The 26,475-nt window shown below is 53.8% G+C and overlaps 1 protein-coding gene across 1 annotated transcript in view; it reads left to right on the top strand.

Moving 5' to 3' along the window:
- Nucleotides 1-24,858, top strand: part of LOC137362923 (lysine-specific demethylase 6B-like) — a 47,323-nt gene extending 22,465 nt beyond the window's left edge. The window contains exons 7-25 of the mRNA XM_068027077.1: nucleotides 778-997; nucleotides 3,242-3,331; nucleotides 3,550-3,735; nucleotides 4,296-4,454; nucleotides 4,875-5,162; nucleotides 5,793-6,271; nucleotides 6,304-7,761; nucleotides 10,231-10,357; nucleotides 11,748-11,853; nucleotides 13,145-13,350; nucleotides 14,555-14,631; nucleotides 14,818-14,886; nucleotides 15,671-15,819; nucleotides 16,164-16,278; nucleotides 18,029-18,216; nucleotides 20,921-21,062; nucleotides 21,318-21,444; nucleotides 22,039-22,209; nucleotides 23,608-24,858. Coding sequence (XP_067883178.1) covers nucleotides 778-997; nucleotides 3,242-3,331; nucleotides 3,550-3,735; nucleotides 4,296-4,454; nucleotides 4,875-5,162; nucleotides 5,793-6,271; nucleotides 6,304-7,761; nucleotides 10,231-10,357; nucleotides 11,748-11,853; nucleotides 13,145-13,350; nucleotides 14,555-14,631; nucleotides 14,818-14,886; nucleotides 15,671-15,819; nucleotides 16,164-16,278; nucleotides 18,029-18,216; nucleotides 20,921-21,062; nucleotides 21,318-21,444; nucleotides 22,039-22,209; nucleotides 23,608-23,634 — 4,384 coding nt within the window. The 3' untranslated portion in view covers nucleotides 23,635-24,858. The remainder of the gene's footprint in view (nucleotides 1-777; nucleotides 998-3,241; nucleotides 3,332-3,549; nucleotides 3,736-4,295; nucleotides 4,455-4,874; nucleotides 5,163-5,792; nucleotides 6,272-6,303; nucleotides 7,762-10,230; nucleotides 10,358-11,747; nucleotides 11,854-13,144; nucleotides 13,351-14,554; nucleotides 14,632-14,817; nucleotides 14,887-15,670; nucleotides 15,820-16,163; nucleotides 16,279-18,028; nucleotides 18,217-20,920; nucleotides 21,063-21,317; nucleotides 21,445-22,038; nucleotides 22,210-23,607) is intronic.
- The last annotated feature ends 1,617 nt before the right edge of the window (nucleotides 24,859-26,475 follow it).

The raw sequence follows: 26,475 nt of genomic DNA, 5'->3' as shown, positions 1-26,475 counted from the left end.
TGTCTGCCCATTCTGCTAGCCCGTCTATGTCCTGTTGCAGGCAGTTTGCATCATCCTCACTGTCGGCCACACCTCCAAGTTTGGTATCATCGGCAGATTTTGAAATTTTACTCTCTGTATTCCATTCTCCAAGTGATTTATGTAGATATCAAAAATGCAACTTATCTTGCACTGGCAGTAATCACCTCAATATCTGATTTCCACTTAATAGTCCCCTTTTAAATAGATATAAGAACACAACCTGTGAATTAATTGGCCTCCTTTTCGCTGGAATTATGTGACCTTTATTTTTAGAAAAAGGTTGGACAATGGTCCCTCTTTTGCTCTGCTTTAGACTCGGGTCCACACGAACGATTGGGGAGGTGGGGGGTTGAAGTGAATGGGGTAGCTCTGGGCTCTTGGGCAACCTCTAGTGGGCATTTTCAGTGCTGCATTGGCATCTGCCACGTGACTGCGGGTGGAACGTACTTTCACGAGCGGGAGGGGCTTTGGTGGAGAACATGAGAAATGAAAGGAGGAAAGTAAAATTTGCGTTTCTTGTTGGCTGTTTTGTAGAGTAGTGCACGGGGTGGGGTCGCATTCAGTAAAATCACACCCGCTAAAACTCCCACCTGAATCCATTGCCAAGTCAGTACTGGCACCTACCCGTGCCCTCCTGTACCCGCAGCGTCTCAGTGAGTGTATGCACAGAGGGGAGGTGGGGGGGGGGGGGGGAGGGGAGAATTGGGCTGGGCCGCAACGTCCCGCCTCTGAAGGCTGTTGGCTTTTCGTTCCCAGGTCTCCCCGGCCGCTGCACGGTAAGCTGGACGGCATCCACAGCTGCGTGCAGGCCCTCCAGCACGAGCAGCCGCAGCCCCGGGTCTGGGAGCAGCTCGGCCAAATCTACGAGTCGGAGTATGAGCTGGAGGATGCCATCAAGTGCTACCAGAGTGCCGTGCGGTATGCCAGCGGGTACAGCTATAGTGACCTCACCGCCAGAATCAACCGCCTTCAGCAGGTAAGGGCGCACGGTTGGTGTGGGGGGGGGGGTGGTGTCTGCAGCCACCACCTTGGTTTTCAGCCGCCACTTTGCTGCATTCATATAGCACCATCTTTCGATAAACCACAGCATCACTTTTTTTTTTGAAACGATGTTTATCTGGACATTTCTGTCACTGCCATCTGGTGGGATCTTGCTGTGCGCCACGACGGCGGCCGCGCTTCAGTAAAGGAAGCACTTCCTCGGCTCTGAAGTGTCCCGAGGCGTCCTGAGGTCGTGACGACGGGCGGGGGGGGGCGGTTTTTCCCCTCGACCCGATGTAGAAAAAGGGGGAAACGCCGCAAATTTAATTGGGGGCTCCCGCCCTGGTTTCCTGAACGGCGCTGTGACGGGCGCGGCCTGGTGGTGGCGCAGTGGAGCCCTTCCTGCAGGGCTAGCTCACCAGCACCCTCAGCAGGAGAGTGAAGTTACTGCGGCCGGCGAGGTTTGGCGTTGGGGCGGGCGGGGTGGGGTGTGGGGTGGGCGGGAGAGCGGCTGCTGCGTCCTCTGCCTCTTCGCCCAATAAATCATGCGTTTCACAACAAGCAAACCTATCGGGAGTTTCATTTGGGAGGGTGGATTGAATTCTCTCGGATGGATCTTCACAAGTGGTTCTGTGTGATCCAAGAGAGAGTAGAAGAGGTAACATGACCGTTTAAAAAAAAAAAGTTAGCAGACCAAGCACTGGAGTTCATTTCTGAATAGATAGAACAGACAAGCAGAGAAGTGATGTTAAACCTGTATGCACTGTTCTGGTCTCCATATTATAAAAAGGAGATGGAATGCTACCAGAACTGAGGGGTTATAACTATCAGGAAAGGTTGAATGGTCAGGGGCTCTTCTCTCTGGAAAAAGAGAAGGCCGACAAAGGGTTTTGATGGGGTAGACTTGGAGAGGATGTGGGGGAGACCAGAACTAGGGGCTGTAAATGGGATCATCGAAAATAGGAGCAGGAACAGGCCATTCGGCCCCTCGAGCTGCTGCACCATTCAACCAGCTCAGGGCTGATCTACCTCAGTGCCATTTTCCTGCACTATCCCCATACCCCTTGATATCTTTAATATCTAGAAATCTATCAATCTCAGTCTCGTTTATACTCAATGATTGAGCTTCCACAGTTGTCTGAGGTAGAGAATTCCACAGTCTCCACAATCTCTCCTCATGGGACAATCCCACCATCCCAGGGATCAGTCTGGTGAACCTCCGTTGCACGCCCTCTAATGACTCTCTAATTCCTTCGGCACAGAGACCAAAACTGTACACAATAGTCCAGGTGCAGTCTCACCAAGGCTCGATACAATTGCAGCAAGACCTCTTTACTCCTGGACTCAAATCCTCTTGCAATAAAGGCCAACATCCCATTTGCCTTCCTAATTGCTTGCCGTACCTGCATGTTAGCTTTCAGTGACTCATAAGCAAGGAAATATAAGATACCCTGCACTAATACCCTGCAGCAGCTCTGGCCTGCACTAAACGGATGACTCCTAAGACCCCCTGAAGGGGTGACTCAGTTGGAACAGACTGAAGGTCCGGGAGCACTTCCTCAGGGCAATAAAGGCCGACTTGATCCACAGCCCAGCTGCGATCAGCTGCCTCAGCACAAGGCCGGGAATTGATCCTGGACCTTTCCCGGTCTCTCTGGCCCCGGTAAACTGGGTGGACCAAGGGAAAGGCTGCTGGGAGTGAGAGAGGGAGATTTACTAGAATGGGATGAGGGACTTCAGTTAATGTGGAGAGACTAGAGAAGCTGGGATTGTTCCCCTTAGAGAAGAGAAGGTTAAGGGGGAGATTTAATAGAGGTGTTCAAAATCAGGAAGGGTTTTGATAGAGTAAATGAGGAGAAACTGTTTCCACTGGCAGGAGGATCGGTAACCAGAGGGGGCACGGACTTAAGATAATTGGTAAAAGAACCAGGGGGGGAGATGAAGAGAATTTATTTTAACGCAGTGAGTTGTTGTGATCTGGAACGCGCTGCCTGAAAGGGCGGTGGAAGCAGATTCAATAGTAACTTTCAAAAGGGGGAATTGGAGAAATACTCGAAGGTGGGGAAATTTGCAGGGCAATTGGGGGAAAGAGCAGGGGGTGGGGGGGAAGTGGGACGAATTGGAGAGCTGGCGCAGACACGATGGGCCGAATGGCCTCCTGCGCTGTATGATTCTCACCACGTTTGTTTCGTTCCTCCTTTTGTTTCCGTCCCCTCTTCCTGTTCTCCGGAAACATCAGGTCCACGTCTGGAAGTTGCGCTCCAATCCACCCCCGAACAGACAGAGGACCCTACCAACCTTGCAGGAAGTCTGGAACATTCTGCAACAGGTTAGCAACTCTCCGGCTCCTTCCTTCAGATCCTTTTTTTTGTCATTTTTAATCCCTTTTGGGTGATGCAACGGCCTCGTGTATTAAACGTTGAATGTGTTTTTTTTTTGCCTCTCTTATCTCTCCCTCCCTGCTCTCTCCCTCGCTCGCTCCTTCTCTCCCGCCCTCCCTCCCTCCCTTCACCCTTCTCGTTCTCGCTCTCCCCCCCCCCCCCTCAGAAGCGAAACTACAACTCCACCAAAAATGGCTGTCAGCTGAAGAGGGCAGCAGGCCCTGGGGATCATTGTGCACAACAGTCCATGCCCCCCCTCCACCAAGTGGTACGGCCCTCGCACGGCAATGAAATCCCAAGTCCAGTCAAGAGGAAACGGAGCAGGAGCCCAGACCAGATACAGAGTCACCAGGTAATGCTCTTGGCAACAAAAGGCCACCCTAGCTTTCGGAAGGTCATGATTTATTCGCAAATGTCGTTTGACGCAGGAACTCGAGGGCCGCCTGACATCTGGAGTTGTAATCATTGGCTACTTTAAAAATTGGTTAACTTGACCGGCCCCTTTCAGGCCACAGGCCCTGGAAGTGACTTTTAAACCAGCTTTTCCTTGGGTCAGTCAGAGGCTAATTGCTTGGGCGTTTCTGTAGGTTAGCGGCTGCTTGTAAAACTCTGTTTTTCTGGCTGTTGAGGTCAGGCAAAGGGAAAACAGTTTCATACCGTCCAGTGTCACGTCAGTGCAGCGAATGGTGTCACGTGTTTGTTTATGTGCTCCTTCGGACGTCTCGGACTCTGGCTGGGGATACAATCACAGAAGCAGCTTTCCACCCTTGCCTCATCCACCCACCCCCCCCCCCCCCCCCACCACCTTAAAGCGGCCACTCACAAAGCGCGAGGGCGGGGGAGGCAGTTGTTGGCGGGCTATTCGGCTCCAGGGGGCGTCGCAGGCGCTAATAGATGTATTTGTTCAACCAGCAGGTACACCATTCAGGAATGCAGCGACCGGGAGACCCTGCCCACTCCAGTTTACCCCCCCACGGCCAGTACCCGTCACAGAAAGCAGGTGCCGCTTGGCTCCACGCGCACAAAGAGTCGTGGTCCCATGGCAGGAAGGACTCGCCTGTCAACGTTCAGGTACCGTTTTAGATTCGGAGAGGTTTCGGGGAGGGGGATTGAGAGGGGAGGACTGAGACAGCTCAGGAGAGGAGGGGGAGCGTGAGGGGTGAAGGGGGGGGGGTGGTGGGTGACCAGAAGGAGATTGCGAAGGCAGAGGAAGTGGACACTGACGAGGGATTTATCGATTCATTGGAAGAGAAATAAAGTGTGAATTGACTGGAATGGTGTGATGGACATGGAGGGGTTGCAGAGTGTTCCCCAGTCCGTAGATTATGAAGGAAGGAGTATTGTGATCAGTAGGGGTGGGTTTGAATGCAAGTCCCGGGGGTAGAGGGGGGGAGGGGATGTGGTTTGTTTGGTGGGGGGACGGTTTTGGTTTAAGGACAAGTTATAAACAACACTCACTCATCTCTGTCTCTCCCCCCTCCACCCGTCCAGGAACAGAGGAGACCTGCGGCCGACGCTGTTCCTGGCAGCTCCTCCTCCTCCGGCCCCCATGGCAACCCCACCGTCCACCCGGTCACCACCACAACCGGCCAGCCGGCCTGCGGCGGCCCCGTCCCCTCGCGGGGGGAGCCCCGCGGCCGGCAGCCCTGCGCAGGACACGAGGCCAAGGAGGCGCAGAGGCCGAGGGCGGAGGGAGAGGTCCCGCCCCACCAGCAGAGAACCGCGAGCACCGAGCACTGGAAACCCCAGCAGGGCCCAAACCCGGCTGGCTCCACCGCAGTGAGTACCTCAGCTTTATCGTACCTCGCGGTCCCGTGGCGGGGGGGGGGGGGGGGCGCCAGGACTCCCACCTTCCGTCCTCCGTAAATTTGAGCTTATCCGAAAATTCCCTGCACGCGTCTTAACCGTTCTCCCACGCTCGCCAACCTGCACTGCATCGATTTTAAAATCCGCATCCCATGTTTTCAAATCCCCCACCCCCCCCCCCCCCCCCCCCCCCTTCCCATGGCCTCACCCCCTCCCTATCTCTGTAACCCTCCTCCAGCCCCTACCACCCTCCGGATCTCTGCTCTTCTCCAATTCATGCACAACCCCCGATTCCCATCGCTCCACCATTGGCGGCCCTGCCTTCAGCTGACTGGGGTCCCTAGCTCTGGAATTCCCTCCCTAAACCCTCTCCGCCTCTCTCCTTCCCCCTTTAAGACGCTCCTTAAAACCGACCTCTTTAAGTGAGTTTTTGGTCATCTGTCCCTAATATCTCCTTATGTGGCTCGGTGTCAAATTGTGTTTGATAACGCTCCCGTGAAGCGCCTTGGGATGTTTTACTACATTAAAGGCGCTATATAAATGCAAGTTGTTTGTTTATTGCAGGCCATTGAGTTTGTGTGTGTCTCTCTCTTTCTTTTCCAGCTTCTTGGATGCTACCGGAGCTCGGAAGGCCACCCTCAGGGTCCAAATGGCCGGCTTGACCGAGGCCCCCACACTCACCAGGGCAGCGCCCTGCTCCCGGAGGCCCCAGCCATCGCCACCACCGCCCCCGAGGCCTGCAGCGCCACGCACTCCGCCCACCTCAGCGCCTCCCCCAAGGGCGAGCGGTGCGTCCCCCGCCGGGGGGCGCCGGAGCCCGGGGACAGGCGTCGCGACGGGGAGCGCTGCTACTGGGGGTCGTCCCGCGAGCGGGCCCCGACCCCGCTGGACGGGCAGCCATCTTGTCGCAGCCCGCCCGCCAAGGTGGAAGAGTTGGGGCACGTGGCACCTGCCCGGCGGGCACCCCAGCCCCCACTGACCCCCGTGGACCAGGCCCAGGGCCCTTGCCCCAAGACTGAACAGAAGCCCAACCCCAAAGATCCAGCAGTTGCCCCGGGGCCCCACGTGGGAGCGAAAGGGGGGCGGGGGCTCAGCCTGGCCCAGTCGTGAGCAGCCCAAGTCTGTCACGTCCCCCCACCCCCAGAGACCCCTGCCGGGCCTCCCAGCCTCGGATGCCCCCACTCTCCGGGCCCCATCGCACTTGCACTGATGAGAGCCGGGGCAGGGCTGCCCCTAGGCCCGACCAACCTGGCTCGGCTGCCAAGCCCGCGCCGACGCTGCCCACTTCAGCCTCCAAGCTGTCCCGTGGCTTTGCCAGCCCGCCCCGTCTGGCCGAGGCCCCGAAGGCCAAACCAGGCCACGGGGAGGGGGTGGACGGCCGCTGGCTCCCCAAGCCCCCGCCGCTCACCTGCGCTCTTTCGGGCAGGCCGGCGGCGCCCCCTCCCCCGCCCCCTGCCAGCCCCGACACGAAGCCCACCTCTCCCGACCCCGCCGCGCCGCCCAGTCCCAGGGCCGGAATGTTCTACCGGGCCCCGTCACCCGGCCACGGCGAGGGGAAGGCGGCGCCTGTGCCAGCCTGCCACAAGGCCGCCCGCGTGCTCAAGTCTCTGGCCAGCGCCCTGGAGGGGCAGCACCTCGCCTGCCGAGTCCACGCCAAGTCCGCGGCCCAGCCACCCGGGGCCCCGGCCGCGGGCAAGGGCCTGCTGCTGCCGGTTGCCCCGGGAGACCGGGCCTCCTCCTCCTCGCCGGAGAGCGAGATGTGGATCAAGGCCATCATCACGACGGAGGCCCAGAAGAGCGGGGCCAACGGCGCCCACCGCCACCACCACCGTCACCGGCATCGCCCCCGCCCCCCACCCCCTCCTCCTGAACCTCCGGCGGCGGATGAGCCGGCCACTAGTCCCTGCAAGGTTGAGTCGCCGGCCGAGAGGCCGGGCCTGGAGCCTGAGACCTTGTCCCCTCCGGGTCTGGGCCGCCCCTGCGGAAACGCCACCAGCGCTAACCGGCCTGCCGGCAAGACCTGTGAGGCCGAGCGGGCAGTGTCTCCAACTCCGCCGCCGCCAGCCGCCCAGCGGGAGGAGGGCCGGCCGCAGGGGCAGCATCGGAGGCCCAAGCACCGCAGTAAGCACTCGTCCCGCGACCGGAGCCGGCGGCGGAACCGCGGCAGCAAGTCGGGCAAGGGCAAGCAGCGGCGGATCCTGGGCAACATCGACCTGCAGAGCAAGGAGATCCAGGCCCGGGAGAAAGTCAAGGCCGAGGTGCCCAAGGTCTCCAAGCCCGCGCCGCCCCCCTCGGCTGAGGAGCCAGAGTGGGCGGAGGCCAGGAGGGCGGAGCCGCCAGCGCCCGCCGGGAAGGATCCAGATGCCGGTGGGCGCAGCGCGCTGGGCGCCTCGAACATCCTGCGGGTCAAACCCTTCCCGGAGGGCACGACAAAGGAGCTGAAGATCAAGCTGATAAAGGTGGAGAGCGGAGACAGGGAAACCTTCATCGCCTCCGAGGTGGAGGAGAGGCGGATCCGGTTATCAGACCTCACCATCGAAAGCTCCGGCGCCGACGTCATTCGGGCCTGCAAGTAAGTCAGCCAGCAGAGGAAACCCTCCAATCCTACCCCACCCCCCCACCCCACCCCCAGAAAAAGAAGTCCAGGAGCACCCGGGTACTTAAACAGGGGCGTCTTCCCCTTAGAAACATAGTCCAGTGCGGGCAGAAGATGGGGTGGAGCTGCCGTGCCAGGATGAAGGGGAACAGTACGTCTTAGTAATGGCGGCTGGCTTTACCCACAATGCTCTGCGCCATTGGGGGTGCTGTATTATTCCTATAAGAGTGTGTTCACACTTGTTACACTACTCATTAGGCCTGCCCTCGTTGATCTGAAACCAGCTAGGAGGGGAAAATGATACAATCTGTAATAAGTCAGTGCTTCAGAGATGATTCTATTGCACAGAGCCTTGTCCAGACTCCATCTGGAGTGACTGCGCTCAGTCCCGGGCCCCCCACATCAGGGAGGATATACTGGCCTCGGAGAGGGCGCCGTGCAGATTCACCAGAATGATCCCCGGGGCTGAAAGGGTTAAATCACAAGGACAGGTTGCACAGACTCGGCTTGTATTCCCTCGAGAGTCGAAGATTAAGGGGGTGATCTAATCGAGGGGTTTAAGATGATTAAAGGGTTCGATCGGGTCGATAGAGAGAAACTATTTCCTCTGGTGGGGGGGGGGGAGGTCCAGAACAAGGGGGCAGAGCCTGAAAATTCGAGCCAGGTCGTTCGGGGGTGATGTCAGGAAGCGCTTCTTCACACAAAGGGGAGTGGGAATCTGGAACTCTCTCCACCCAATAAAAAGCTGTTGAGGCCGGGGGTCAATTGAAAATATCAAAACTGAGATTGATACATTTGTGTTGGGTCAGGGGATTAAGGGTTTACAGAACCAGGTCAGGTGGATGAAGGGATGCAGAACAGCCATGATCTGACTGAATGGTGGAACAGGCTCGAGGGGCTGAATGGCCCCCTCCTGTTCCTGATGTTCACGTATCAGGTGATGAGTCCCAAACTCCAATACTTCCGGAATATACCGTAGTGCTTTACCCAAATAACAGCAATAAACCCATTACTTCAATTTCTTTGACTTTCCAATCTGTGTTTTAGTTTACTGGGTGACAGTGTGAGGGAGCTGGATTAACATCAGTAGAGGTACAGTCAGTAACACAGGGCGCTGGGGGGAGAGGGGTTACTGAGTGACAGTGTGAGTGAGCTGGATTAACATCAGTAGAGATACAGTCAGTAACACAGGGTGCTGGGGGGAGAGGGGTTACTGAGTGACAGTGTGAGGGAGCTGGATTAACATCAGTAGAGATACAGTCAGTAACACAGGGTGCTGGGGGGAGAGGGGTTACTGAGTGACAGTGTGAGGGAGCTGGATTAACATCAGTAGAGATACAGTCAGTAACACAGGGCGCTGGGGGGAGAGGGGTTACTGAGTGACAGTGTGAGGGAGCTGGATTAACATCAGTAGAGATACAGTCAGTAACACAGGGTGCTGGGGGGAGAGGGGTTACTGAGTGACAGTGTGAGTGAGCTGGATTAACATCAGTAGAGATACAGTCAGTAACACAGGGTGCTGGGGGGAGAGGGGTTACTGAGTGACAGTGTGAGGGAGCTGGATTAACATCAGTAGAGATACAGTCAGTAACACAGGGCGCTGGGGGGAGAGGGGTTACTGAGTGACAGTGTGAGTGAGCTGGATTAACATCAGTAGAGATACAGTCAGTAACACAGGGTGCTGGGGGGAGAGGGGTTACTGAGTGACAGTGTGAGGGAGCTGGATTAACATCAGTAGAGATACAGTCAGTAACACAGGGCGCTGGGGGGGAGAGGGGTTACTGAGTGACAGTGCGAGGGAGCTGGATTAACATCAGTAGAGATACAGTCAGTAACACAGGGCGCTGGGGGGGAGAGGGGTTACTGAGTGACAGTGCGAGGGAGCTGGATTAACATCAGTAGAGATACAGTCAGTAACACAGGGTGCTGGGGGGAGAGGGGTTACTGAGTGACAGTGTGAGGGAGCTGGATTAACATCAGTAGAGATACAGTCAGTAACACAGGGCGCTGGGGGGAGAGGGATTACTGAGTGACAGTGTGAGGGATTAACATCAGTAGAGATACAGTCAGTAACGCGGGGCACTGGGGGGAGAGGGGTTACTGAGTGACAGTGTGAGGGAGCTGGATTAACATCAGTGGAGATACAGTCAGTAACGCGGGGCACTGGGGGGAGAGGGGTTACTGAGTGACAGTGTGAGGGAGCTGGATTAACATCAGTGGAGATACAGTCAGTAACACGGTGCTGTGGACACAGGACACGGGGAGAGGGGTTACTGACTACACTAGTAGATGGATGGTAAATACAGACCCATCTACTGGACTGAATGTCCCTCGCCTGGTATTGATGATTGTCCCCCTCTGTCCCTGCTTTGCTCATCTGTAAAATACAGAGACTGGTGCCGCCCTTCCCAGTCGACTAGCCTTATGTTCTTGTCTTTGTTCCAGGTCCACGAAGTTGAAGGGGAAGTTCACGGCCTCGTGTGTGTTACCAGCCCACTCTGTGAAGCCGGGCTGCCTGACTGAGCAGCAACCCCTCCGGGAGAAGCTCAACCCTCCGACCCCCAGCATTTACGTAGGTCCCATCCCCCTCCCCCCCCCCTCCCCACCATCACTTCTGCTGTGCTCAGCAGACTATCGGCGAGCCTCTCAAGCTGCTGCGTTCGTTGCGCGCCCTCTCTTTCTTTCTCCCCCACTGTGGCGCATGTCAAGTTGTCCCTCACCTGTCTGTCTTCCGCCAAACCCCCAGCCCACTCGGCTGGGTTGAATTTGTGGGTTGCTCCCAAGCTGTTTGAGGGGGGCGGGGGCAAGACTGCCAATTGCCCGCCACCCCCTCCTCCTAATCAAGACAGGGTTTGCTCCACCGCGATGCCCTCCTTGGTCGAACAGCCCGCCAGTATTGGCCTGGCGGGTTGTCGCACTGAAAGGGTGCGCAGTGCCTGTGGAAGTCAAGCCTCTCTGAGGAATGTTGAGGCAGCCAAAAGCCTGCTCCATCCCGGGTTTGGAGGGTGGGTCATTACATGGACTGTCGACATCTGCACGTGGATAGAGAGAGGGGCAAGCGGAGGTCTTCCGGCCTAACGGTACAAAGCATTCTCTCACCCCTCAGGCTAACTCGGCAGCAAGTGTAAACCTCTGCCCTTTCCACCTGGCTTGGATATGAAGCCACGGTCCCAGAATCGTGAAGATAATTTCTGTCCCTTTCCCAACCCCAATCGGTCAAGGGTATGGCTTCCACCGGCACTGGGCACCACCCACAAGCCCAGTGGGCTGCTGGAGCACAGAGGGCATCGCAGAGAGCAATTCTGTGCCCGTGTGACGCTTCGCTGTGGCGGGTCTAATGCAGGCTGATGTCACAGGTGACACTTGCGGTATCACCTCCACCCAGCACTCAAACCTATCCTCCAGTGTGACCTCCAACGACCCTCCGAGATCTCTGCTGCTCCTCCAATTCCGGCCTCTTGAGCATCGCCCCCCCCCCCCACCCCGATTCCCATTGCTCCACCATTGGCGGCATTCCGTCAGCTGCCCGAAACCCCGAGCTCTGGAATTCCCCTCCCTAAACCCTCTCCGCCCCTCTCCTCCTTTAAGACGCTCCTTAAAACCGACCTCTTTGACCGAGCCTTTGGTCGCCTGTCCCGAATACCTCCTTACGTGACTCGGTGTTTTGTTCGATATTGTTCCCATGACGTGCCCGGGGATGTTTTACTCCGATTAAGGGCGCTGTATGAATGCAAGTTGTTGTTGCACTGTTGTTGAACTCTGGCCCCGGAGGTCAAAGTGCAGAGGCTGATCCCTTGCCCGAGAGGATCTTTGCCTGGGCTGCATTTGAGTCACTGTTTGAAGTTCCTGTACGACGGGCGCTGTTCGGAGCAGGGCAGAGTTCCTGCGTGACTTTTTTGCTGAGTTAATACTGTGTAAACTTATTTCTCTCTCTCTCTCTCTCTCCGTTCAATCTCTTGCAGTTAGAAAGCAAGCGGGATGCTTTCTCACCGGTGCTACAGCAGTTCTGTACGGACGCGAAGACCCCAATCACTGTGATACGGGGGCTGGCTGGATCTCTGCGTCTGAGTGAGTGATTGTGTTTCAAAATCTGTAAAGAGAAACGTCACCCCCCCCCCCCCCCAACCCATTCCCCCATTTCCTTCCCCCGCCCCCCCCCCCTCCCCCACCTCCAGTACGTCACTCTCTGAGTCAGAAGGTCGTTGGGGGGGGGGGGGGGGGAGGGAGGGGAGGGTCGAGCCCCACTCCAGAGTCTCGAGCCCATAATCCGGGCCGACGCTCCCAGTGCCAGTACTGAGGGAGTGCTGCAGCGTCGGAGGGTGCCGTCTTCCGGATGAGGCCTTCAACCGAGGTTCCATCCGGCGCTGGCTGTAAAGTGTTTTGGGGCGTGCTGAGGCTGGGAAGGGCGCTATATAAATGTGACGTCTTTCCTTTTAAGCACACCGTCCGATGCGCCGCTGAGGGTCACAGAGCTGGGAGGGGTCCCTGGCTCTGCCCCCCCAGTCTGAGCGCCGTCATTTTGTGTGTCGCCACAAGGTTGGGTGTGAGCAGTTCCCCCTCCCCCGGGGGGCCAGGGAGGGAAAAGGTTGGCCTAAACCCCCACTCGTGCAGTGTCGAGGCTTACACGTGTGAGGAGTGTCTTCCCCCCTGGGTGAGGAGGCGGGGGCTGTGGAGTGGGGTTCCCCTTGTGTGCCAAATGGGATTAGCTTTTCTGTTTTATCGCTTTGTTGACTGTGTTGATATAGTCCTTTCCCCTCGACTGCCGAGAAGGACACGGGCGGCAGACACATGGGAACACCACCACCTGCAAGTTCCCCTCCAAGCCACACACCATCCTGACTTGGAACTATATCGCCGTTCCTTCACTGTCACTGGGTCAAATTCCTGGAACTCCCTTCCTAACAGCACTGTGGGGGGACCTACCCTACATGGACTGCAGCGGTTCAAGAAGGCAGCTCACCACCACCTTCTCAAGGGGCAATTAGGGATGGGCAATAAATGCTGGCCCGACCAGCGAAGCCCACATCCTGAGAATGAATGAAAAAACCCAAGTCCCAAATGTGCATTGATAGGAGGGTGAGAGCTGAAAACGGCCGCCATGACAGTGAGGCATGAGGCTGATGGCCTGGGGGAAAGGAGCATCAGAGAGCGGGAGCTTGGGTGGAGGGAGTGACGCTCACACCCCAACGGTTGGACCCTTGGGTGGGGCTCGTGAGGGTTCTCACCCCTTTTGCGGGTTTGCCAGACTTGAGGTCGGGCAATAGATTGCAATCGTTGTGGGGGGGGGGGGTGGTCTTTGCTTGGCACGTGCACAGCTCTGTTTTAAACACCCTCTTTTCCCCTCCTCTCGCCGCGGCAGATCTGGGCCTATTCTCGACCAAGACCCTGGTGGAGGCGAATGGCGAGCACACGGTGGAGGTCCGCACTCAGCTGCAGCAGCCTTCGGACGAGAACTGGGACCCCTCGGGTGGCAGCCAGACCTGGCCCTGCGAGAGCAGCCGCTCCCACACCACCATCGCCAAGTACGCCCAGTACCAGGCCTCCTCGTTCCAGGAGTCCCTGCAGGTTAGCGCACTCTCGCTCCTTCCTTCCGTCCCCTCCGGCGTCTGGGTCGAGGGTCAAACTGTGGGGCCGAAGGTCAAGGGAGACACCGTGACCTAGAGCAGGCTGTGACTTATTGATGCCGAGAATTACAAGGGTGATACCAGAGCTGAGAGGCGATAATTACCAGGAAAGATTGAACAGACTGGGGCTCTTTTCTCTAGGAAAGAGAAGGCTGAGGGGTGACCTGATCGAGGGCTTTAAAATGATGAAGGGGTTTTGATAGGGTAGACATAGAGAAGATGTTTCCACTTGTGGGGGGAGACCAGAACTAGGGGGCCATCAATATAAGACAATCACTAATAAATCCAATGGGGAATTCAGGAGAAACCTCTTTCCCCAGAGAGTGGTGAGAATGTGGAACTCGCTCCCACAGGGAGTGGTTGAGGTGAATAGTGTCGATACATTTAAAGGGAAGCTGGATAAACACACGAGGGAGAAAGGAATAGAAGGATGTGCTGATAGGGTGAGATGAAATAGGGGGTGGGAGGAGGCTCGTGTGGAGCATAAACACCAGCACAGAGCAGATGGGCCGAATGGCCTGTTCCTGTGCTGCACATTCTGTGTACGCTCGGATTTTAAAAGCTTGTAGACTGTAGAGGGAAAAGGTGGAAGGGGGGGTTGATGAGGAGCTTGTGGGAAGGAATGAATTATAGGGGGAACAGCACGATGAGTCTCGAACTCAGCACAGCCTGTAGAGCGGTGGAAGAGTGTGCAGGACAGTTTCCATAAGAAGCCAAGGACTGAGAGGAGGTCAGAGGCTTCCTGGGCTCACTCTTAGAGTCGGGAGGCGGTCAAGGAAGTAGAAACAAGTAAATAAATCTGGCTGTCAACATCTTGCATTTATATAGAGCCTTCAACGTAGCAAAACATCCACAGGCGCTGCACAGGAGTGTAAATTACTGATAGTGAGCCACATGACTTATTAGGGACAGGTGACCAAAAGCTCGGTCAAAGGTGTCGGTTTTAGCAGCGTCTTAAAGGAGGAGAGAGAGAGGCGGAGAGGGTTTAGGGAGGGAATTCTAGAGCTGAAGGCCCGGCCGCCAATGGTGGAGCGATGGGAATCGGGGGATGGACAAGAGGCCGGAATTGGAGGAGCAGCAGAGATCTGGACAAACAGCGACAGACTATCCTTTTGATGACACGTTTCTGCTTTGTCTGGTAATAGGAAGACAAGGAGAGCGATGAGGAAGAGGCGGAGGCCGAGTCGGAGAAGCCCGTTGACGCTCCTGAGACAGTTAACAGGTACGAGCAGCGCCCAAGGGCCGAGGAGTTAGTTAGGCGGCTCCTCTGCATTAAAGAAGAGTTTATGTGTTGATGACTCGCTGGGGGGGTGCGGGGAGGAGGGGGAAGATCCCATGGTCATGGTGAGAGTGGGGATTACTCAGGTTGCAAGCAGCATCCCTTTAACCCTGTCTCCTCTCTCAGTAGAAACGGACAGAAGGTGCCTCTGAAGGTGATCAAGTTTGGAACCAATATCGATCTCTCCGACCCAAAACTGTGAGTAAACTCAGCCCATTGGCCAGCAGACCCAACCCTCTCTGAAGTGTTTTAAGCGTTGCAGGGTCAGAGTTGACTGGGTACGGTGGGGGGGTCAGCTGTGAGGACACCGTGGGGCTCTCAAGCTCCAGTATGATGCTCTACACAGTCGATTAGCCATGTCAGCCACGGGATGGGGGAGAACATTTTTCGAAGATTCTTGCATACTGGCTTCTGCAATGAGAGAAACAGCAGAACCCGCACGGGGTGGAGTGTCGGGGGCGGTGGGGGGGGGGGGTGTTCTTCTGATCTCCTGAAGTCCACATGGGTGGTGAATTAACCCTTCGGTCTGATTTATTATTGGGGGCAGAACAAGGAACTTGGAGCCCATCGAGTTGCAGAGTAAGAATCATCCCATACCAAGCACCCACTGTCCCCATCAAACACTCCCAGGACAGGTACAGCACGGGGTTAGACACAGAATAAAGCTCCCTCTACACTGTCCCCATCAAACACTCCCAGGACAGGTACAGCACAGGGTTAGATACAGACTAAAGCTCCCTCGACACTGTCCCCATCAAACACTCCCAGGACAGGTACAGCACGGGGGTTAGATGCAGAGTAAAGCTCCCTCGACACTGTCCCCATCAAACACTCCCAGGACAGGTACAGCACGGGGGTTAGATACAGAGTAAAGCTCCCTCTACACTGCTGCAGTAAAGTGTCTCGGTGCGGAGGACAGGCTGTAGGTCATCCCGGACTTTGCCGTCGATGCCACTCATTCTGTGCCCCTCTCTCTCACCAGCTGGAAACCACAGTTACAGGAACTGCTAAAGTTGCCGGCCTTCATGCGGGTCTCGTCGAATGGCAACATGCTGAGCCACGTGGGGCACACCATCTACGGCATGAACACCGTGCAGCTGTACATGAAGGTGCCAGGCAGCCGGACACCGGGTAAGCCTCCGCGCGCATTGCTCTGCCCGGTCCGCCCTCCGCCCTCTCCCAGCCCACCTTCTCTCGGACGGGCAGAATAAACAATCCCACAGCCACTGTTTGAAAGAAGAGCTGGTGAGGTCTGGGCTTAAATGTATCCATCCATTAGAAAACCATCAGTGTGAATCATCGGGTTGATTTATCTCTTTGATGTTTGTGGGATCTTTTGCTGCGATCTATTAGACATCGAAAAGAGAACGTCTTTAATTGGCCATCCTCAGGTGGTGCTATAAGAATGCAGTGTTCTCTTGGGTTTTTTTTTTGTTTGAGTACTAATCTTTGTCACTCTTCCCATTCCCCGATAGGCCACCAGGAGAACAATAATTTCTGTTCGGTCAATATCAACATCGGACCAGGGGATTGTGAATGGTTTGCAGTGCCCGAGGGATACTGGGAAACCATCAGTGAGTTTTGCGACAGGTAAGAGGGGGTCGTTTAACTTGCTGACGTAAAGAGGCGGCACTCCAGGTGGAGCCACGGGCGTTACAGCACAGTACGAGGCCATTCAGCCCATCGAGTCCAAAGCAGCTCTCTCGAGCAATTCAGTCACTTGCACTCTCCTCGCCCCCGCTCTCTCCCCGTCGCCCTGCAAGTTTATTTCCCTCAAGTGCCCATCCAATTTCCTTCTGAAATCATTGAACGTCTCCGTTTCCACCACCCTCGTCAGGCAGTGAGTTCCAGGTCATTACCACTCGCTGTGTAAAAAAGTTCTTCCTCACCTCCTCCCCTGTAAATCTTACCCAGAACCTTCAATCTGTGTCCTCGAAATCTTGTAGCATCAGCCAATGGGAACAGCTTTTCTTTATCTACCTTATCACCCTCTATCAAATCTCCCCTCAATCTCCTTTACTCCAAGGAAAACAATCCCAGCTTCTCCAACCTAACCTTGTAGCTAAAATCCCTCATCCCTGGAACCATTCTGATAAATCTCCTCTGCACCCTCTCAAGGACCCTCACCATCCTTCCTAAAGTGCGGTGACCAGAACTGGACACAATATTCCAGTTGTGGCCGATCAGAGCTTTATAAAGGTTCAGCATAACCTCCCTGCTTTTGTACTCGGGTTGAAGGGGCAGTAGATCAGGAATGTTACAGCAGTAACCAGTTTGGGGGTCGGAGGGGAGACAGGATGTCCCTTTCAGGCCCGCCAAGTGTACTTGTTGTCAAATAAACAGTTCATACGGGGTTTCATTGGCCTGCTGTTAAGTAAACATTAGGTGTGTTAATGCAGATTGAGGCTGCAGATATTCTGCCTCTGGTGTTTAGTATTCCCCGGACAAGTTTGACCATCAGTTTGTACTTCTTGTGGTGTGACGCACAAGGAAAGGGCGTCACCTGTACTGCTTTGCTCTTAAATAGACGCTTAACTCTCTGATGGCTGGTGCTGAACCACAGTGTGATGGTTACGGGGCAGCGTCCCCAGCCCTGGTGCTGAGCCACAGTGTGACGGTTACGGGGCAGCGTCCCCAGCCCTGGTGCTGAGCGTGCTGTTTGCTCCCAGGGGGCAATCAGTCCAGCTTCCTGCTCCTGCTTGCTCCGTAGTGACCCCTGTTGGAAGGTATGATTATCAGCAGCGATGTCCACTGCAGTCGAATAGCCCAGGCACCTTCTTATAACCTGGAGGGTTACTGGTAGCTGTGCAACTCCGCACCCCGGCGATAGTGTCTCAAGGTGGGATGCAAGAGAAGGCCCACGGCTTCGAAGCACCAGTTTGCTCGTCAACCTTTCACCTCTCTCTTGTGCCGATGTTTGGTAGAGGGCGCGGCGGGGGAGGTACAGGCCCCTCCCATGCGGACATTTCGACGAGCCGTTACATTTCTCAGTCTTCCCTTGCTGTTGCCTCTGAGTTAGGAGGTTGTGGGGTCAAGTCCCACTTCAGAGAGGGAGTGCTGCATTGTCAGAGGAACTGTCTTTTGGATGACCCATTAAACTGGACTTAAAAGATCCCACAGGGACTATTGGAAGGAGAGTTCTCCCCAGTGTCCAATATTTACCCTTCAATCAACATATTATCCCGTCATTATCGCATGGGTGTTTGTGGGATCTTACTTTGTGCAAATCAGTTGCTGCGTTCCATACAATACAGCTACACTTCAGGGGTAGTTCATTGGCTGTCCTGAGGTTGTGAACAGTGCTATATAAATGCACGTTCTTCTTTTCTCTCCCCTGCAGGCACGGTGTTGACTACCTGACAGGCTCATGGTGGCCAGTCCTGGATGATCTGTACGCAGCTAAAATCCCAGTGTACCGTTTCATCCAGCGCCCAGGGGACCTGGTGTGGATCAACGCGGGCACAGTTCACTGGGTGCAAGCTACGGGATGGTGCAACAACATCGCCTGGAACGTGGGGCCGCTGACCGGTCAGTGTGACGCGTGCGGAAGGGAACTGCAGCAGCCCCTCATGTCATGCAGCCATTAATGGGTTCCAATTTAGAGGTTCCCCGGGGAACACGGGCTGGGGGAGGGGGAGTCACCCGGCATCAGGCTTCAATGCTGTTTCAGTATCACTTCTCACTGGGTAAAGAGAGCTTTACACTGTATCTAATTCCGTGTTTGATGGGACAGTGCAGAGGGGCGGCACAGTGGTTAGCACCGCAGCCTCACAGCTCCAGCGACCCGGGTTCAATTCTGGGTACTGCCCGTGTGGAGTTTGCAAGTTCTCCCTGTGTCTGCGTGGGTTTCCTCCGGGTGCTCCGGTTTCCTCCCACAGCCAAAGGCTTGCAGGTTGATAGGTAAATTGGCCATTATAAATTGCCCCTAGTATAGGTAGGTGGTAGGAGAATGGTGGGGATGTGGTAGGGAATATGGGATTAATGTAGGATTAGTATAAATGGGTGGTTGGTCGGCACAGACTCAGTGGGCTGAAGGGCCTGTTTCAGTGCTGTATCTCTAAACTAAAAAATAAAAAAAAATAAATCTAACTCCGTGTTTGATGGGGACAGTGTAGAGGGAGCTTTACTCTGTATCTAACCCCGTGCTGTACCTGTCCTGGGAGTGTTTGACGGGGACAGTGTAGAGGGAGCTTTACTCTGTATCTAACCCCCGTGCTGTACCTGCTCTGGGAGTGTTTGATGGGGACAGTGTAGAGCGAGCTTTACTCTGTATCTAACCCCCGTGCTGTACCTGCTCTGGGAGTGTTTGATGGGGACAGTGTAGAGCGAGCTTTACTCTGTATCTAACCCCCGTGCTGTACCTGCTCTGGGAGTGTTTGATGGGACAGTGTAGAGGGAGCTTTACTCTGTATCTAACCCCCGTGCTGTACCTGTCCTGGGAGTGTTTGACGGGGACAGTGTAGAGGGAGCTTTACTCTGTATCTAACCCCCGTGCTGTACCTGCTCTGGGAGTGTTTGATGGGGACAGTGTAGAGCGAGCTTTACTCTGTATCTAACCCCCGTGCTGTACCTGCTCTGGGAGTGTTTGATGGGACAGTGTAGAGGGAGCTTTACTCTGTATCTAACCCCCGTGCTGTACCTGCTCTGGGAGTGTTTGATGGGGACAGTGTAGAGCGAGCTTTACTCTGTATCTAACCCCCGTGCTGTACCTGCTCTGGGAGTGTTTGATGGGGACAGTGTAGAGCGAGCTTTACTCTGTATCTAACCCCCGTGCTGTACCTGCTCTGGGAGTATTTGATGGGACAGTGTAGAGGGAGCTTTACTCTGTATCTAACCCCCGTGCTGTACCTGCTCTGGGAGTGTTTGATGGGGACAGTGTAGAGGGAGCTTTACTCTGTATCTAACCCCGTGCTGTACCTGTCCTGGGAGTGTTTGATGGGGACAGTGTAGAGGGAGCTTTACTCTGCATCTAACCCCGTGCTGTACCTGTCCTGGGAGTGTTTGATGTGGACAGTGTAGAGGGAGCTTTACTCTGTATCTAACCCCGTGCTGTACCTGTCCTGGGAGTGTTTGATGTGGACAGTGTAGAGGGAGCTTTACTCTGTATCTAACCCCCGTGCTGTACCTGCTCTGGGAGTGTTTGATGGGGACAGTGTAGAGGGAGCTTTACTCTGTATCTAACCCCGTGCTGTACCTGCCCTGGGAGTGTTTGATGTGGACAGTGTAGAGGGAGCTTTACTCTGTATCTAACCCCCGTGCTGTACCTGCTCTGGGAGTGTTTGATGGGGACAGTGTAGAGCGAGCTTTACTCTGTATCTAACCCCCGTGCTGTACCTGCTCTGGGAGTGTTTGATGGGACAGTGTAGAGGGAGCTTTACTCTGTATCTAACCCCCGTGCTGTACCTGCTCTGGGAGTGTTTGATGGGACAGTGTAGAGGGAGCTTTACTCTGTATCTAACCCCCGTGCTGTACCTGCTCTGGGAGTGTTTGATGGGACAGTGTAGAGGGAGCTTTACTCTGTATCTAACCCCGTGCTGTACCTGCTCTGGGAGTGTTTGATGGGGACAGTGTAGAGGGAGCTTTACTCTGTATCTAACCCCGTTTTTTTTTTCTTTTTTCGGGAGCTTTACTCTGTATCTAACCCCCGTACTGTACCTGTCCTGGGAGTGTTTGAGTCACTACACTGAGGCGATGGGATGTGATTGGTTGTGAAGCGACGTGTTCCAAAGGGAGGTGATGGGAGATTCCGAATGTCTCAGAAGAGAAGTTAAGACACATTGAGGGACAGTGAGGAGAACCATTATTCCTCTTCGCCTCTAGTCAACCGGCCTGGCCTTATCCCTAACTCTGGCAGTATAGATGCAGCCTTACTCCCAGGTGTACTGCTGAGATTCCCCAGTGACTGGAGTCGATACAAGGCGGTGACGACAATGAGAATCCTACAGTCCTGGAGGGCTCTAGCTTTCAATTCCACCTGCTCCCAGTCCGTGTTGAGTTAGCTGATGTTAACTGGGCTGGCGTGGGGTGGGGAGGGGCTTAAGTTGGCCTCAGTACCTCTTAGGGGCTGGGAAATTCAGTCCGGGTCCCCGCTGCCGATCCGGACAGGACCCCTGGGGGAGGAAATTCCAGCGGTATCTATAATATTTTGAATAAAGAGAAAAGACGCCCGTTGTGTGACAGCTCCCTGACTCTGTCTCTCTTTCTCTCTCTCTCTCTCTGCTTCCGCCTGCAGCCTATCAGTACCAGCTCGCTCTGGAACGCTACGAGTGGAATAAGGTGAAGAAGGTCAAATCTATCGTGCCCATGATTCACGTGACCTGGAACGCAGCGCGCACGGTCAAAGTGACTGATCCCGAGCTGTACAGAATGATCAAGTAAGCAGCGTTTTCCGAAACCCCCTCGCAGCCAAACCGCCCCCCCCCCCCCCCCCCCCCCCCAGCATCTTATCCTCTCCCTCCGACTCTCTCGCTTGCTCACCCTTGCTCTCTCGCCCTGGCTATCGCTCTCACCCCTCGCCCGCCTGTCCACCTTCGGGGTCCGGCCCTCGCTCTCTTTCGCTGCACCCTCTGAGCAAATCCTTGACCGTCAACCTTTAACCTCTGACCTCCCCCCCCCCCCTCCTTTTTTAGGTACTGCCTGATGACGTCACTGAAGCAGTGTCAACTCCTGCGAGATGCGCTGACCAACTCCGGCAAGAAGATCATCTTCCAGAGTCGGGTGAAGGAGGAGCCCGCGTACTACTGCAACGAGTGTGAGGTACGAGACCCCCGTCCCCCGTCCCACTACACCATGCAGACTCGATTCAGACCCCGGGGGCCAGGGGAGGTTCAATCTCAGTCAAAGCCTTTCAGTGCTGAAAATAGCCCGTTTTTTCTTCAGTACATTCCTGTCCCTCATCCTCCCTCCTCTTTCCCCCAATATATCTGACAACTGTACAGATCAGGGAGGTCCTGGGAGTGGGAGTTTACTCCTCTGTCTAAAATCAGCCAGAGCAGCGGGTCTCAGTGCCTACCCCCTCCACAGGCAAGAGAGGGGGGGGGGCTTCTGTTCCCATTAGAGAGTTGAGTGTCACCATCCAGTGATTCCCCCCATGCAAAGGGGGCGCAGGCAGGGTCAGGGCTGCAACTAAGTTGTGATGCCTCCCAAAGTCAAATATCTACCTGCTTTGTAAGGCTTATGCCTGAAGGGTAGGGGGTGGGGGGCCTGTGAGGTTCTCATTTAGGCATCTGGCCTGGTGGCAGGCCGCAGGAGTCTCCCCTACACCTGCCCAGCCCTTATTACCTTCAACGCCCCAACCGCACTGACCTCTCTCTTTCGCTCTCCCTCCCTCTCTCCCTCCCGCTCTCACAGCTCGAGGTGTTCAACATCCTGTTCGTCACAAGCGAGAACAACAACCGTAAATCCTACATCGTGCACTGCGAGGACTGCGCCCGGCAACGGAGCCCCTCGCTCCTCAACGTCGTGATCCTGGAGCAGTACAAGATGGACGACCTGGTGCAGGCCTACGACCATTTCATTCTGGTGAGTGAGAGCGCCGGGGTCAGGGGAGGGAAGCGGAAAGACTCTGGCAGTCGGTCGGCAACTCCCGGATACAGTTTTCGGGACAGGGGGGTGGGGGACAGGGCCGTGGCTGAAGGACCTTGACCTTGACTCTGCCCTGTGGGTGTGCTGCAGGGGTATCCTCCCACACCCCCTCCCCGCCCCACCCTGTCACCTCCTGTCCTCGGGAGGTTTAAACCACCGCGCTGTGTCTGGTCTTCAGGTAACTGGGGAGTGACCCATGGAGCAGCACTACTGCTGGGTGCCTGTCGGCGGCACTGCAGGCAGTGGTCAGCACAGATGGCTCAACACTGCCCCGCTGGGTGGTCAGTGAAACTGCAGCTAGTGGTCAGCACTGCCCCGTTGGGAGGTTAGGGGTACTGCAGCTAGTGGTCAGCACTGATGGCTCAGTACTGCCCCGTTGGGCAGTTGGTGGTACTGCAGCTAGTGGTGAATACTGGCTCAGCACTGCTCCATTGGGCACTTGGTGGTACTGCAGCTAGGTGGTCAGCACTGATGGCCCAGTACTGCCCCATTGGGCAGTTGGTGGTACTGCAGCTAGGTGGTCAGCACTGATGGCCCAGTACTGCCCCATTGGGCAGTTGGTGGTACTGCAGCTAGTGGTCAGCACTGCCCCATTGGGCAGTAGACAGGATTTGCTACCACAGAATGTTTGGAGGACTGAGTGCTACCTTGGGAATTTGGTGCAGAGGGAGAAAGAGGTGCTGTTTTTTATACCTTTTCGTTCAACCTCCAGTAGCTGGTGAGTGTATTTCTGTCTGCAAGCTTGGGACTGTAACTGGCTATCACTTTATCTGAGTAAATTCATAATAGGTGGTCCTGGACAACCATAAGGCTGAGATAGATAGATTTTTGGTCTCTCAGGGAATCGAAGGATATGAGGAGGGTTCGGGGAAGTGGAGTTGAGGCAGAAGATCAGCAATGATCGTAATGAATGTCTGATGAGGCTCAACGGGTCATACTGTCTACTCCTGCTCCTATTTCTCTTATTTCCAAAGTTCGTACATCAGGCAGCACTGTAGCCAGTGGTCTGTGCTGGTGACTCAGCATTGCCCTCTGTCAGGCAGTCAGTGGTACAGCAGCCTGTATGCAATCATGTTTATATATTTTTTTTAATGTGACTGGCACTGGGTTTGGGTTGGGCTGGGCTGTGATGCCCTTCATGGTTGAATAGCCAACCGCCTAGACTCAAAGTCACAAAGATTGGCCCCTTGTTTAGCCCAGCAGTGACGGTGAGGGTGAATTGAAAGGTTTGATTTGCTGGGTGCTGGGGGGATTGGGGAGGGTGGGGTCTGCAGCAGAGTGTCATGCCTGTGAGTCTTGTACGCTAACTCCCCCTGTGTTCCTGTGTCCCTGCAGACGCCTCAATCAGGCTCATCTAGATGACGAGCTCTTCAAAAGCCATACCAAATGCTTCTCACTGTCCGAGGTTCCCCTCCACCCCAACAAACCCAACACGGACTGTCCAGCCAGCGACCGGGCTCGCCCAAATCACTATGCGGATCTTTGCATCAGCCAATCAGCTACGTGTTTACTCAACCTTATCAGCAGCTGCAGATTGGCCGCGCGAGGTGGAAAAGCAAAATGGCCGCCCCCTCAGGTGGAAAAACAAAATGGCCGCCCCTCCCCTCCCCCGCTTTCAGCCTCACCGAGGCGGTCTTCGGCAGTTATCGTTCTCGAACCTCTGTCACATGACTTGACACTGCAGCAAATACCACTTTGGCCTTCGAAGATGGGAAGAGGAAGAGACAAAAAAAAGGAATTAAAAAAATAAACTTTTTCCTAATCAAAAAAAAAATTGTAAAGCATTAAGAAGTGGTTTTGGATTGCTAAATACGGGTTATAGCAAGAATTATTTTTGTCGTAGCTTCTTGTATGTGTTTCTATGTATTGTGTCACTTTAATTTAGACACACGATCCCACAGTGAAAATCTCACACATATAAATTATCAATCTCATCATCCATTCAATTTACCTCCATTTTTTAAAAAGTTTTTTTTCTAATGTACAGTTTTTGGTTTTATTTATGAAATTTTCTATTTATTCACTCTAATTGTCTCCCCTAAGGTTTCACATTTTTAAGAATTAATTTTGTTTCATTAAGGAAAACATTTCTAACTCCAAGGTTGAGATGTTAGACTGTCCTTCCTTGCTCCTGCCTGTTCCTCTTTTCCGACTTTTCTCACACTCCTTTTTCCCTCATCTTTTCTCCTTTTCTCACTGCCTCCCTCATCTCATTCCTGATCCTGCCCCTCTCTCGCTCTCTGTCTCTTTCTTGTGTTCTCTCGCTATCTCTTCCGTCCTTCACTGCCCTCGTCTCTACTCCATTAACTCCCAGCCAAGGAGCTGACTCGAACTGGATAAGTTTGGATTTGTTTTCCTGAACTGTGTGCTATTGTTTTAATTCTAATTAAAATTGTGCTCGGGGCTTTTTCAAAAACGTGAGGGTTAAGTTTTTTAAGATGGAGTTGGAGGTAGCTTTTTGTTTTTGGATTTTATGACAAGAATATGTTTTGGAGTTTACTGCACTGTTTCACATAAACTGAGCCAGAACTGTCTTAACTTTGTGAATTTGTGTGACATGAATAATAAAGCTTTTGATAAACTTTATTTCTTTCCCACTGTTGTGTACTCAGAGTAAATCTGCATGAGGTCTTTCCTGGGAGCAGCCATGTTGAAGTTTATTTACACCTCCCAACAGAGGGGGCAGCAGAGAGGCAGTAGACAAATGCTTCGCTATCTCAATACAATCAGCAGTTCAATACAGTGAATGACACTCCCTCTCCACTTAAAAAAAAACAACTTATACGTAAAAATGTAGAAGGTACTTGTATATACTTATCCAGGATACAATAACAATGCTCTGAAATTTAACAGGTTGGTTTGTATACTTGTTACTGTAATCACAACTTAAACCATATATAACCAATACTCCCAGAGTAATTTACAGGAAAAAAATTGTTTGACTGTGACTACCAACTCCACTTAATGGTTGATTCTGTGAACCGGCAAACTTTCAGTTTCTTTGTGACTCGCACCTTCATTCTGACTTTCACTTGGGACTGTAGGACATTTCTCGTGTTCTCCCTTTCAGATTTCTTCTTCCAAGCAAGTGATGTACATGACACTGACGGAGTCTCTCTGCAATCTTCACTAGATATGTGAATGCACCTAGTCTTTTTACAACAACTCCGAACACCTACTTCTTATCACCTCGGTGGATTTTCACCATACCCTTCTGACCTGCACTGAACTCCCTAACTTTCATGCCTCGTGTATCATGACTCATTTTCACTCTGTCTTACTTTTCCTTTACTTTGCTATTGACATCCAGCTTAAGCAAGTTAAACCTTGTCCTAGGAGCGTGTGTAAACACTTAACTCGTAAGGTGTGCAAACTGTGGGGTTCTTCCATAAGAGAGCAGAAAATTATCTAGCCTGTGTTGAAGAGAAACATGGAAATTCCTGCCTAGCTTGTCACCTAGTAAATACTTCTGTAAAGATCTCCGCAATTTGTACGCTTTCTGCAGCACCATTCGATGCTGTGATTTGGTGGTATTAGTGTGTTTGACTCCATGCTTACTTAGAAATATTTCAAACTCTTCTGACATAGACTGTGGACCATTATCTGATACCACCACCTCTGGCAATCCATAAAATTGCAAACCAGCTTCTCAAAACCTCAATACTTTTGGCACTTGTGGTATTGGGCATAAACTCAACATTTAACCACTTGCTATAGCTAGCAACCAAAAACAAAATATTCTTTAGCCTTCCTCTTCAAAGAAATCGACCTGCACTCGTTTTCTTGTTTGAAAGGAACCTTGGTTGGCTCATTTCTCAATCTGAGACGCACTTAACTTTTCGCCAACTCTTCAATATCACTATGTACCTTTGGATACCAAAAATAGCTTCTTGCTACCTCTTTCATACGGACTATCCCTGCGTGCTCTTGCTGAAATCCCCCTAATAATCTATCCCAAATCCTTGGCGGAATAATGACTCTTAAACTCCACAGGAGACCGCCTTGACACTGTTAATTTCTACGTGTAATTCCTGCAATTTCTCATCACATGCTCCAGACCCGCCATTCATGACATCATTGAGTACTTGACTGAGCACCACACCCTTACAAATTTCTTCACTAATTTCCCTGGCGGAGACTGGCATGTCGTTTGCATATGACAACTAATTTACGGGTAGCTCATTTGCGAAAAATGCATCGGTC

This window comes from Heterodontus francisci, unplaced genomic scaffold (genome assembly GCF_036365525.1).
Source record: "Heterodontus francisci isolate sHetFra1 unplaced genomic scaffold, sHetFra1.hap1 HAP1_SCAFFOLD_918, whole genome shotgun sequence".
Taxonomy (NCBI): Eukaryota; Metazoa; Chordata; class Chondrichthyes; order Heterodontiformes; family Heterodontidae; genus Heterodontus; species Heterodontus francisci.
This window is presented reverse-complemented; position numbering and strand designations above follow the sequence as displayed.